At 42.9% G+C, this 13,509-nt stretch overlaps 1 protein-coding gene across 3 annotated transcripts in view; it reads left to right on the top strand.

Annotated features, from left to right (window-relative positions):
• Window positions 1-13,509, top strand: part of ABHD2 (abhydrolase domain containing 2, acylglycerol lipase) — a 43,165-nt gene that overhangs the window by 22,172 nt on the left and 7,484 nt on the right. For all 3 annotated transcript variants that reach the window (XM_074880327.1, XM_074880328.1, XM_074880329.1), the window contains 6 exons: window positions 1,068-1,235; window positions 5,382-5,565; window positions 9,209-9,301; window positions 11,000-11,110; window positions 12,385-12,454; window positions 13,318-13,402. In XM_074880327.1, coding sequence (XP_074736428.1) covers window positions 1,068-1,235; window positions 5,382-5,565; window positions 9,209-9,301; window positions 11,000-11,110; window positions 12,385-12,454; window positions 13,318-13,402 — 711 coding nt within the window. The remainder of the gene's footprint in view (window positions 1-1,067; window positions 1,236-5,381; window positions 5,566-9,208; window positions 9,302-10,999; window positions 11,111-12,384; window positions 12,455-13,317; window positions 13,403-13,509) is intronic.

Here is a 13,509-nt window from a genome sequence, read left to right on the forward strand (position 1 = left end):
CATAGGGTGTGAAGGAGTCTAGACATGAAGAGAATTCCATGAAAAAGTAGAAAATCATGTGATTCCTTACATTACGTATGTATATTCGGAGTGAATGTCAGCTTTCAAACTTGCTGTTACAGCTAGTAACAACAACAAAAAAATGAGTTACTGTGGCTTGACTTCAGAAGTACAATTTACCCCTCCAGTAGCTGACTTCATTGTAAGCCCATGACTCCCATTTGGCCTTCAGAAAAAGCAGAGTTCTGTTTGTAATTGTCACTGTTGAGATCCTCACAGTATAATGCTACACCAGAACAGTTACTGTTATCTTTATCACTGAAGAGACTCTGAGCAGTGCTTTCGTAATGAGGCAAAAATTCAGTGGCTAGAGCTGCTAATGTTGGAGCTTTGCACCTAAGAGTTTAATAGCTAATTTGAAGTGCATATGCTAATCCTGAATGTAATTTACTGTGCTTACTTGAATTACAACAATTACTTTCTTAGTTGATGAAGTGATATCTTGTTAAACTAGTGAACAGTGTCAGCAGATCAAATATCATTAGATTAGCCACAGAGGAGATGATGGCTAATGTCAGCTGATCAGAATGTCTGTGCTTAACAAAGCTTCATTTTGAAGATCTGTGTTACACCCAACTCTGGAAAGGAAATGAGGGAAAAATAACGTAGCCAGTCTACTTGGTGCATGAAGGAGCAGTGGACTCCAGAGCTTCCACACACTTAGCAGTCACAATAGGCTGTCAGAAGGCACAACATGTGTAATGTCAAAAACATCCTTCAAAAGGAAGAATTTACTCTTGGTCTCTAGGCAGTGCCTGTAGAACTGTTTGGGCAGCTTTCCCTGAAGTTAGAAAACTGTTCATCTCCTGTAACATGAATTACTTTTTCACATCTGTAGCACTAGAGCTGCCTAGTCTCCTGTCCCATACTGGATTTTTGGCAGACTAGTAGGACTTTTAGCTTGCTTCTGGTAGATGGTTTCCCACGGATTTGAAATAGAAGCCTTCTGAATCTCTTAATTTGCATGAAGTGACATTTACTTAACTTCCCTCTCTTTCTGTGCACAGAGGATGTCACGATGGTAATCTGCCCTGGGATTGCTAACCACAGTGAAAAGCAGTATATCCGCACTTTTGTTGACTATGCGCAAAAAAATGGGTACAGATGTGCTGTCCTGAATCACTTGGGAGCCTTACCAAATATTGAGCTCACTTCTCCACGAATGTTCACATACGGTAGGTACTTTATGGCAGCTGGGGACTTATTTTCAAGCTTGGGGAATTTCTAAGGCTCGATCAGCCTCCTTCAGCATAACACAACTGCTGTATCTGAGGCTAAAAATTTGGTACTGTTTCTTAGGAACTAAACTGAATTTACATGTGAAGAAGAGGGGGAGCTAATACTGGGATTCACTTTTCCTTCTCTTTTCTCCCAGCTCTTACACATGTATCCTAATCAAGGAGGCAGTTTTTTGGAAAGAAAACTTTTGGGAATCCTAATCAAGGAGACAGGGTTTTTTTGGGAAGAAAACTTTTGGGGAAAGAAGAAAACCTCTTGTGGCTAATAAGAGCCTGCTCAAATGATTCCAGAAATGCTGAAATGTCAGTTTAGTGGAATGTGAAACAAACCTGGCTCTGAAGGATAAACACTACTTCTGAGGCTTTGTAGAATGTACTGAGGAGTTTGTACCAGCCTATCCAGAAAGTACATTTCTATCCTAGGATGAGTGACACTTGAGGATTGATCCCTGAATAACACAAATGTCAAAGAACAGCAACAAGTCTAGAATATGACTGTAAAGCTACAGAAATGGTAGTGCTTAACTGCCATGAATTTGGGCTTTCACCTTGAGTATAAGAAAATCTTTCTTAACCTAGAAATTAAAATGAATAAAGGATTTGGAACTGTGTTAAGGGTGACTCCAGCTGTACTTAACTGCCCTGTTAGTAACATGATCTTTGTAGAATGTGGCCTTCTTGACTGTGACCTGATCTGCTTGTTCCTAAGCTCTCTTGAGCCCTCATGTCCCTCTTTACTGCAGATATCTATAGGTACATTATGTCAGGAGTCAATTGTGGGTTTAACAGATTGGTGTTAGGTTTCTTTTTCTTTTTGAAAGATAACTAAAATACTGCTAAGAGTTTGTATTCACAGTTTGAATGTTTATGTTGAACAGCTGAATTGCCAGAATAAAAATATTGTGTTTTGAGATTCTGAGTCTGGCAGGCAAATAGGCTGTAATGTTTTGTTGCTTGTTTTATAGTTATTAAACCTGTTCCTTAGTGGAAAACATTTCAGGAATACTAAGTACCTCAATTTGTATTGAGGCCCTAGGCTGTTAATGGCTTCAAGCCTACCATGTCTTGGGAACTGAGCTTGGCCTCATTAAAGCATTTGGGGTTTTTTTGATAGAAGTTGAGAGTGTTCCTCCATAGAGTTTTGCTTTAGGCCTTAGGGAGCTATTCTGTAGTGCACCTCTTGAGATATACCTTTCTGAGCCTTTTATAGCCTTGAAAGGGGCAAGGAATGCCTAGCACTTCCTTAGAGTGAGATGGTAAATCATAGAATGGTTTGGGTTGGAAGGGACCTTAAAGATCATCTAGTTCCAACCCCCTGCCATGGGCAGGGACACCTTCCACTAGACCAGGTTGCCCAAAGCCCCGTCCAACCTGGCCTTGAGCACTGCCAGGGAGGGGGCAGCCACAGCTTCTCTGGGAAACCTGTTCCAGGGCTTCACCACCCTCACAGTAAAGAATTTCTTCCTTATATCTAATCTGAATCTACCCTCTTTCAGTTTAAAACCGTTACCCCTCATCCTGTCACTACACTCCCTGATAAAGAGTCCCTCCCCATCTTTCCTGTAGCCCCTTTAAGTACCGAGAGGCTGCTATAAGGTCTCCCCAGAGCCTTCTCTTCTCCAGGCTGAACACCCCCAACTCTCTCAGCCTGTCCTCACAGGGGAGGTGCTCCAGCACCCTGATTACCTTCATGGTCTTGTCTGGACCCGCTCGAGCAGGTCCATGTCCTTCTTATATTGGGGGCCTCAGAGCTGGACTCAGCACTGCAGGTGGTGGATCTCACAAGAGTGGAGTAGAGGGGGAGAATCCCCTCCCTCGACCTGCTGGCCACGCTTCTCTTGATGCAGCCCAGGACACAGTTGGCTTTCTGGGCTGCGAGTGCATGTTACTGCCTCATAGGCAGTTTTTCATCCACCAACACCCCCAAGTCCTTCTCCTCAGGGCTGCTCTCAATCCACTCCTCGCCCAGCCTGTATTTGTGCTTGGGATTGCCCCGACCCATGTGCAGGACCTTGCACTTGCCCTTGTTGAATTTCATGAGGTTTGCCTGGGCCCACCTCTCCAGCCTGTCCAGGTCCCTCTGCATGGCACATCCCTTCCCTCCACACAGCTCGGTGTCGTTGGCAAACTTGCTGAGGGCGCACTCAATCCCACTGTCCATGTCTCCAACAAAGATGTTAAACAGCACCAGTCCCAACACCAACCCCTGAGGAACACCATTTGTCACTGGTGTCCACTTGGACATTGAGCTGTGGACCGCAACTCTTTGAGTGTGACCATCCAGCCAATTCCTTATCCACCGAGTGGTCCTTCCATCAAATCCATGTGTCTCCAGTTTAGAGACAAGGATGTCACGTAGAACAGTATCAAAAGCTTTGAGCTTTGCACAAGTCCAAGTAGATGATGTCAGTTGCTGTTCCCTTATCCACTAGCACTGTAACTGTGTCATAGAAGGCCACCAAATTTGTCAGGCATGATTTTCCCTTAGTAAAGCCATGGCAGAGTTGCTTAAGTGGAGTGCCAGCAAAACCATGAGTAGACTTTACTCTGCCTCCAGCCCAAATATCCCAGTGTCCATCTAGCTTTTGCTGGATTCCTGACATATTTGTTGAGGAGCAAGTAGCCTAAACTTGGGATTCATGGAATCCTCCAGCCTTTACATCAAGCTTGACTGCTTGTTATTCTAGTTTTAGATTTCTGAAGTAGTTACCAGCTGCCCTCAAATCATGAAGGTCAAAAACTAAAGTATTTTGACTGCTGGCTTTTTGCAGAGGAAAATAGAGCAATGCAGCATGTATGATCTTGAGGAAAATTTCTCATTAAGAACGTTCACAAGGAAGTGCCCAAGCCCTGCAAAATGCTCAGCCTGAAGCTTGTTGTTACACTGAAGTAAACATAAACCCTAGTGCTCAGTCTGCTCCAGAGCTAGCTAAAACCTGAGTGATGTCTAGCAAGGATGCTACAGATGGGGTGGGGGCATACTGGAGCAGTGTTAGGTTGGCAGAGGATAGAATCCCAACTCTTAGGATTTATCTCCCTGGACAAGTTCCACAGGATAGAGCTGAGTTTCTGACTCTGGACAGGAATAAACAGCTGGAGTTTTATTTCTGTTGTTCGTGTGATGCCTCCTCTGTGGTTTGCAGTCTTAAATCCAATGGGAAGGTTAACAAAGTGCATAGACAGTCAGTACCAGTGTACTAATGTCATCAGTTTTGCAGCTGCTTCTCTTCATGCTTCCTTTTCCCAAACTCAAAGGCAGGAGAAATAGCTGTAGGTACTCAGATGTTGCCTGTGTGGAGGCCTTTAAGTCTGTCAAACAATCTGAGGACCCCAGTACTGCCAGAAACTGGACCCCTCGGCGCCTGCAGCTTGTGAGATGCAAGTGGGTGTTAGCTGAGAACAGAACAGTTCTGTATAGACCCACTTACCCCTTCTCTTGAAGAGGGGATACCCATACGTCTTCTAGGAAGCTACAGTATCTTTACCGCTTCAGTGGTTAAAAAAGGCTAACTGCCTCTGCTTAAACCCTTCCCTTTGATTCCAGAGAGCACCTGCTTAGTCAGGCTCTGCAACAGTCCACTGAGCTCTGTCCTGACAAGCCAACTCTGCGTTTCTCTCCCCTCCCTGCATCACCATGGATTTAAGGATCCATGGTAGTCTTGCTACAAGCAAAGGAGCAGGCTGCTTTCCAGGCACCCCACTTAAGTTCAGAAGTGGCAAACCCTCAGGAAGGTAATGATGTGTGCTCTTCTTTGATAGTAATGTCAAGCCCAGAGTTATTGGACTCTGCTTTTTAAGCTGCTTTTTAGAAAGAGTTTCATTGTCAGATTAGCTGTTGCGATGATTTTTGAGCAAGTTAATTTCATTTTACTTTGGCACTGTGTCAGAACTAAGCATGAGCTGAGGTCCACAGGACACAAAACATACATGAACACATGTGTGAATCAGAGCTCTTAAAACCTTAAGGTTATTGAAAAGTCAGAAAGGGTAAGAAGCTGAACTTAAAGCACATAACTGAATCTTGAAGTGGGAATCTAGCTAGGTATGTTGGAAGTTGATTCTTGACTTTGTCCTTATTTTTAGGTTGCACCTGGGAATTTGGTGCCATGGTTAATTACATCAAGAAGACCTACCCTCAGACCCAGCTGGTTGTTGTGGGCTTCAGCCTGGGTGGAAATATTGTGTGTAAATACTTGGGAGAGAGCCAGGCCAACCAGGAGCGAGTTCTGTGCTGCGTCAGTGTCTGCCAGGGGTACAGTGCACTGAGGTAGGTCTAGACTTCTCCATGCTGGTCTCTTCTGGGGGTGCAGGAGGGAGCAGATTTTTGGCAGGGTGGGTGTGGAAGGACAAGGTGAAGAGCACGGTGTTTTTCTTGCATTGAATTGGTCTGACAGACTGCAGCGTGCAGGATGCCACCCTCCTACAGGAGCAGCCAAAGCTTTGTTGATCTGGCAGCACAAATAAGCTTTTTGTCAACAATGCAAATAAATTTTCTGTACCTGGCCAGGTACATGCTGACAGTTTCTGGTCTGTGCTCATGAGCTGGCCTAACTGTCTCATTGTTACAGTGTCCTAAGAGGAGGCATTCCCTGTGCAGTCCTGGTGTAATTAACCAGATGGGCTGGGCAGCATGTCAGACTGAAATGATTCCATGTTTATAAGAATTTACACTTTCTCATCACTCTGAGAAGTATCCCTTGGTTCACAATAGCTTGTCTGGCTTCAGTGTGTGTTTCATCTGGCAGCTCTTGCCTGAGGAGGCTGGAAAGACACACAGCTCATACACTTGTCAGTCCGTGCTCCCCTCTTAGTGTGTGTCACTGAAAACAGTGGTGTGGGCTGATGAGGAGATGGAGAGACACTCGCAACTACTTTACACAGTTTGGAAGAGAAGGCTTATAGCCCTAAAGTCTGCCTAAAATGTTACATGGAAGCCAAGGCTTTAGCACTTCCAGGAGCTGTAACGGCTCCACCTAGTGCTATAACGCTTTCATTTACTGATGGAGGATTTGGAAGACTTGGGTACAGCACTGCTGCTTGAAAACTGGTGGTTCAACTAATGTGCAGTAACTTTCCATGTATGTACAGTTAATGAAGATTAAAACAATGTAACTGGCTAAGCTACTGCTTTGTTTTTACTGTCTGTACGTAGGGACAACTACTAAAGTATAGCTGACTTTACAGTAATTTAACTGCATTTTTGAGCCCTGAGACTATTTGAGAAAAGCGAAAGAGGCTGTTCAGACTAGGGTATTTGAGTCAAGGCCCTTTGGGCACATAAAAATGGTGAAACTATGGCAGCCTGCTGAGGGGCTTGCTATGGAATTTGGCCTCCCAGGCTGGTCGAGGTAGCTGGAACTCTCTTGCTGCTGATGATGCTCTGCCTGTATAGGGACTAGATTGATATTCAGCAGTCTGAAAACACCTTCTGTGAGTTAAGCTCTTATGCGTGAAGGTAAGAAGCTTTTCTAGAAGCATTAAGATGTGACTAAAAGTTTGATATGCACTTCAGTAATATTTCAGCATACCTAATCCCTTCTGAGATCAGGTGTGACTACTGCTGAAACAGTGTATAATCTACTGCTAGGACCCCATGAGTTCACACCCTTAAAATCTGAACAGATGCTTTCAGGAACAGTTTTTTTTCTGTTTTGTTTCAAATAAAATGTTCTTGGTTGTCTTGGGGTTCTGGCATGGAGCACAGAGCATTCTTTTGAAGCCAGCTCCTCAGTTGCAGCCATCAGATGGAATTTACAAGGTTCACATCTGGCTGCGGTCCACTTGGTTCATCTTCTACAGTTACGCAATATTGTATGTCTGGTCTCCAAAATGATGTTGCAAGTAATGCTGTTCCTTAAGCCAATTTCTGTAGCAGTATGTCGTGATGTGTTGGTAGAGTAGCAGGGCAAGGACAAGCTGTTTAAGGACACTCCACTTGGATATTTGTGTGGAAAAATAACAGCTGCTTGTCTGAGTTTAATGCAAGTCTTTAGTGGGTTGTGTGGATTTTTGAGCTCTTGTCTCCACCTGCTGGGTAAACATCTACTAGCAAATATCCAGTCAAAACATCTGCTATGCATTACCGGGCAATCAGCAGGAAGGCTTTTCAGATCTTGTGTCTCCCTACCTAATACCTACTACTGCTTCAAAGGCTAATTAGCTGAAGAGCTGGGGGAAAGCAACATCAGTAAATAGCTACTAAGTCAAAGACAGGATAGGGAGGGCCTTATGCCCTGGTTATAGGAGTGGGAGGGAGGAGGTACAAAGTAGCTCCAGGTGGAATGATTAAGCCTTAGCCTTCCTGGGTTTGGTCTGGTAGGTTAAAATAGCTGGCCTTATCCCTCAGGGCTACATGAAAGTGGATTACCCTGATAGACATGACCAGTTAGTTTGCAATTCCATTTTTTCTTGTATTAGCTTGTACACCCTTTATCCCCCAAATAACTTTAGAAGTGAAGGAAAAAAGTAGTGGTGAGCAAGGTGAATCTGAAATATGAAAGCCCTTCCAGAGCATTAAGTGTGAGTCCCGTAGATGGGCACAAAAAAGTAGCAGCAATACTGCAATCTGCCAGAAGAATGAGACTTAGTTTAATGAATTAACACAGAGTCTGGGGAATTTGTTCCCTGAGGCTAAACAGGGACATGTCTCCTTATTCCTTAATCTCTGCCTGCACAGGCTTGATTCTGCTTCTTGATCTTGTGGAATGCATCTTTACTATAGCTACAGGCTGTGGGGAGAGTCTTGGGCTCTGAACCCTGTGCAGTCCTCAAAATACCAGAAGCTGCCTTTTTTTAGTGCTTCCAGCTCTTCATATTAGGAATACTACTGTACACTACAGGAACTGCAGGGAAATGTAGCAGCTTTAGCTTCAAATGTCTTGTAATAACTTAATAGGTTTGTTTGGAAAGTGTTTTGTGAAGAAATGTGCATCTTCCCCTTTTCCTTCATTCCCTTGCCCTGGTATAGACATGGTAGGTATAGTCTGGTAGACAAAAAGATAAGGTAATTGTTTGGTTTTCTTAAATTCCATACTCCAGCATGGCTTACTACAAGAAAACATAGTTTGCTTTTGCTCTGGTAGGGCACTTACAGGTTGTGGCTTGGGAGGTCATGCTAAATCTGCTGTAGTGTTCTCATTGTATGTTAATGTTTAAATGGTAGCAGTACTTCAGTAGCTGAAACTTCTCCCAGCATTCTCAAGTTGCTCAGTAAATGGTAGTGTGTTTCCTCAGTAACAGCAAACCTGCTAAGAGTAAAGCTATAACCTGGCCATGACCCTGCATAGCAAAGGAGTGCTGGTATCTGGCAGAGCTTGCAGAAGTCTGGATTACTTTAATTCTGTTTTAACAACAGATAAGCTATGAAGTGCTTTTCTGCTTTGAGAATAGGTAAAGACTTCAACTCAGATGCCATTTGCAGCTGCAACTAGTATTTATTTCTACAGCTTCTGCCAGTGAAGCTAAAACAATAATAGTGTCTGTACACATTGGAAACATCTGCACAAATTATTTCCTCTGCAGAGCTAATATACACAATAGACAACACTTTTCTCAGCAACAGATTTTAGTCCTTTCCTTGGTAGTCCCATTACGTAAATCACATCCAATTCATGAAAAGGGATACTAAAATCTTCTTGTCAGTGTTGCAGATCTTGACTGATGGCTCTTAAATGCTCTGATCAAAACAGCTAATTGTATTGTGCAAAACGAGACTGCAGCTCTGTTTTCTGATACTACTAAACTTCATCAAAGTGGAGGTCATTTCCTGGAAAAGGTTAAGCCGTGACAGAGAAGGCCTGGAGATTTGTTTACATAGCCTCTAGGCTGCCATAAGATGTTACAGTGTATTAATCTGTTCTTTCAAGACCTCCATTAACAGCTTTGATTGTTCTGCTGTGTGGTTTTTTTAGGGCACAGGAAACCTTCATGCAGTGGGATCAATGCAGAAGATTTTATAACTTCCTCATGGCAGACAACATGAAGAAGATCATCCTTTCTCACAGGTACTGCAGTACATCACTTGACCAAATTAATACTATCAGTTTAATTGCTATATTGGATTTGTTGTCTTTGTCCTTTAAAATAGGACTCCTGAAAGATTATGCACCAGTTTCTTGCTTGGTGGTCTTTAGATGAACCAACAGAGAAGGGGAGCCCAATCTCATTCATATACTGTAAAACTTACAAATAAGCTTTAGTGATCTTGTTAGAAGAAAGCAGGCTTTGTTGTCTTTTTGCCTTCCAAGGAGGCTTGCTTGATGAATAAACAAGATGTGCGCAGGAAAACATTTCAATTAGACTTCAAAGTGGAGTATTCTGCATCTGTTTCACTTCTAGCCAAAGAATTCCCTATTCAAGGAGCCTCTTGTTCTGCCACCTACCTGAGGTAGGATTAATCTTCAGGATCTGCTGTATGGGGCTGCTGCTTATCAAATAAGCAAATAGTCAAACTGTAGCTCTGGCTTCTAGCTGTTCCTCTAGAAAGAGCATGTAGCCAGCAAAATACTTAGTGTTGCTCTTCCTGGAGTGCAAGTATACTTGTAGGATCCCTGTGCTGCTGTTGTGATCTGTGGCTCTTGCATATCAAGGGAATGTGTGTATTAAACAGGTGACATGCTCAACTTGTTGTTTCTTCCATCAGAATTTCTCTCGGTACTTCTTTCTAGGGCAATAAATGTGTAAGTACCTCATCTGTGTATATTTGAAGTTGCCTGACTCAAGGGATAAAGAGGGGAATGTGTAAGACCCATTCCAATTAAGAGCATGTGTCACTTGCAAACTTTTGGTTCATTGTTTATGCTCCTGTGCCATATGAAACAGTTCTAGAAGGAATTAGGACAGCTGACATGTAGGATGATCCACATAATTCATTCCAGATTGATAAATATTTAGACACCTTGACAAAATTTAACATGTGAAGTTAGGTAAGCCCCCATTAAAAGGTACTTAAATTCATAACCCAGAAAAAAACAGTACTGGCTTGAAGGTGAATCTGTTAAGTAAACTTTTTTCCATAATCACTTGTGCTCTGAGGCAGCCCCCAAATCAAACCTAGCTTCCCTCCTGCTCTGCCCTGCAGCTGCCTCTGAAAGGGAATAAAAACCCCTTTCCAACTTGCAGCTTTTGTTCTATTTGTTAGGGGAGCAGTTTGTTCTGGTAAAGAAACAAATCCTCTCCTGAGAGCGATAACTAATTATGACAAGTGTCCTTAGTAAATAGCTTTCTGCTAAGGTAATGCCCCAAGTAATTTCCGTGTGAGCTAACCTAATATCTGTGCTGGGGAGACTTTGGGACCAGATGGGGAAGGAGATGCTGTGCCCAGGACTGCTAGTGCTGTCACCCGAGCCACCCACGGGTTTGGTCTGAAGCCAAAGGACCCTCCCTCAAACCCAGCCTCTGTTCCAAATACCCCTAGCATGTTCTGTTCTGGGAAGATTCTTTTTAAAGGCCCCTCATGCAGTTTTTCAGTAGAGCAGGAAAACATTTTTTCTATAAAGAAGCTGCTAGGGTTTCTGTTATGCCTTGCTGCAAAGGGAGGTGGAGAAATAAGCTATGCTTGTTCCCAAGAAAGCCTCATGTGTATATATAGCCCACTTCTATTCTTATCTTGTCAGACTTTGTAAACTTAGCTGTCCTTGAACAGGTCATGGCTTTGCTGCCCTTGTGTTATTTAGATGTTTTTCTTGATGTTACTCTTTCAGGCAAGCTCTTTTTGGAGATCACATGAAGAAGCCACAAAGCCTGTCAGATGCTGATCTGAGCAAACTCTATACAGCAACATCCCTTATGCAGATTGATGATAACGTTATGAGGTATGAAGGGTGATTCTCTGATCCTGTGTAGATCTCTGAAAGTACCTTCTCTTTCAAGTGCTGCTCTTGCAAGCCCCTTGCTGTGCTTGTAGGAATCTGCTGAAATACAATGCTGACAACCTCAGAAATTCTTCCTTGCCTTCACATCGAATAAAACTTATCAGGAACAAAAAAACCTTACTATAGACAGTCACAACTTCTGTAAAATCATCCAGGAGGCATTTATCAGTAAATCTGACCCTGCAGCCTTCAGTAATGTAGGAACATGCCAGCTCTGCTGCAAGCTCTAGCAAAAAACAGTGCAGAATGTGGAAAGCAGTTCAGAACTGCTCATGAATGTACTTAACCCTGCTTGAATTTTGAAAAAAAAACTCAAACAACCTTCTCCCCAAAAATCACTACTCCTTTCTCAATAAACATTAGAGTTGACTGAGATAATACAACCTTTTTTACTTGTCATACAAACACCTAAATTAAGCTCTCTGCTTTATTAAGCAGTAGCCTGTTACTGTCCATGTCCTTGAAAATAACATAGCACATTCTTCAGTGGCAGTGTTCATACCATGGCATGTTCTGTATCAAACACTTACACCTTTCCAAAATGAGGCTGTAAACTGTCAGCTATACAGCTATAACACTTGACAGACTGGGAGTATTGCTGGCTGCTTTTTAAAAGCCATTCCTAGGGAAGTCTCCCTACTTGTCCCTCATCCCTGAGGCCTTTCTGGTTTGGGCCAACAACTGTGTTGTCTCTTAGGTCAAAAAAAAAAAAATCATCACTTGAGTATAGGTTCACTGAATTCTTGGTTTAGGATGGAGTGCTAAGGATTTGGCAAAGAACTGGAACCATGGTGAATTCTGGATGGCTTGTAGGCAGGCCCTTCTGTCCAGTATGTTTGAGGTTCATAAACTGGGTTGGCTTTGTATCTGAAAAGTCTTTCAGGTAAAGATGAACAAGATCATAACTTTTTATTCCTTCCATATGTACTATTCCTTAAGTGAAGTGGGATACTTTAAAAGAAACGCCCTGAAGGGTGCTAGACTTCAGCTTGCATGTTTACCTTGACCATGCCATCACAATGTTTGAGTAAGCACCAAAAGCATAAAGGCATATGCTGCCAGAAGTGAGTTTTGCAGAGACACTGGGTAGAAAAAAAGCATTGTCCATGAAAACTGAGGCATCATTCCTATCTCTGCATATATGTCCTCACTGGAAAGTAAGAGTCACATGACTACTAGAAGCAGATGATTGCAGTGACAGTCTTCTCTTTCAGGAAGTTCCATGGCTACGGTTCCCTGAAGGAATACTATGAAGAAGAAAGCTGCCTGCATTATTTGCACAGGGTAAGCTCTTGCAATAGACTGCTCTTGTACCTTCATTTTCTCACAGGAGAGGAAATCTACCATGGCTTCTGTTGTTGATACCTAGACCCAGCTGTCTTAGCTGGGATTTTCAGAAATAATCAGACACAGTATATTGGACTGGGATTTCAATTCTTCCTACCTCTAATACTGGGGCTAAATGCTCTGGGCTCTTAAGAGCTTATAACTCTGGTAGTAGCATGCAAGAGATCTAGTGAAAGCCATGCATTCAGCTGAACTGTTCTGAGTGTATGAGGATAAGGTGAGAAATGGGTGGTGGCACAGAGCCTGCAGATTCAAGGAAGAAAGACTTACTAGATGCTGTGGAAGAGACTCAGGATGCTATTTTGCAGGCAGATGCTTAGCAGACCAAAGTTTTGCAGAAGTGGAACTGGAAGATTAATTCCTCCTTGATCAATTGAGTCAGAAGATGGAGATGTTCCAAGGGAGTTTCCTGGACTTTAACCAAGGTGTCCATAACAGAGCTGGCACTAGTTGCCTGATGTGCAAAGCAATACAGAGCAAAAAAGGGTGTAGCTTATCTGAATTCTGAGAATGGGGAAGGTTTGTGACTTGATATGTATTTGCTCGGATGCATCCCTGCCCCTTTCATACAATTGAGTTGAAGAAAAAAAAAGTGCTGCAAAGTACTCCATTGATGAAGAGCCCCCAGTTTTTAAATTTCAACTCTTTTCTGCTTTTCTGATGCTTCTGCAGGTACAGGGCAGTTCAGAAATAAGGTGTCTTAATTGAGTTAAGCTAAGATGCTTTTACAGTTGGTAGACTGAAATTTAAATACCAATCTCTTACTGGTTTTTCCTTTTCTGCCATCTTTCTTGATGCAGATCTATGTTCCTCTTCTGTTGGTTAATGCTGCTGATGACCCCCTTGTGCATGAGAGTCTTCTTTCAATTCCAAGAGCTCTTTCAGGTATGTTGAAGCAGTCTCCTCCAGCTGTGCATATTTGTGTACCTGCAGCTTCCTTATCACATAATGATCCATGACTTCAAAGGAGCTTGACTTGCCTCCTTACATCT

Source organism: Strix uralensis, chromosome 11, assembly GCF_047716275.1.
Source record: "Strix uralensis isolate ZFMK-TIS-50842 chromosome 11, bStrUra1, whole genome shotgun sequence".
NCBI lineage: Eukaryota > Metazoa > Chordata > Aves > Strigiformes > Strigidae > Strix > Strix uralensis.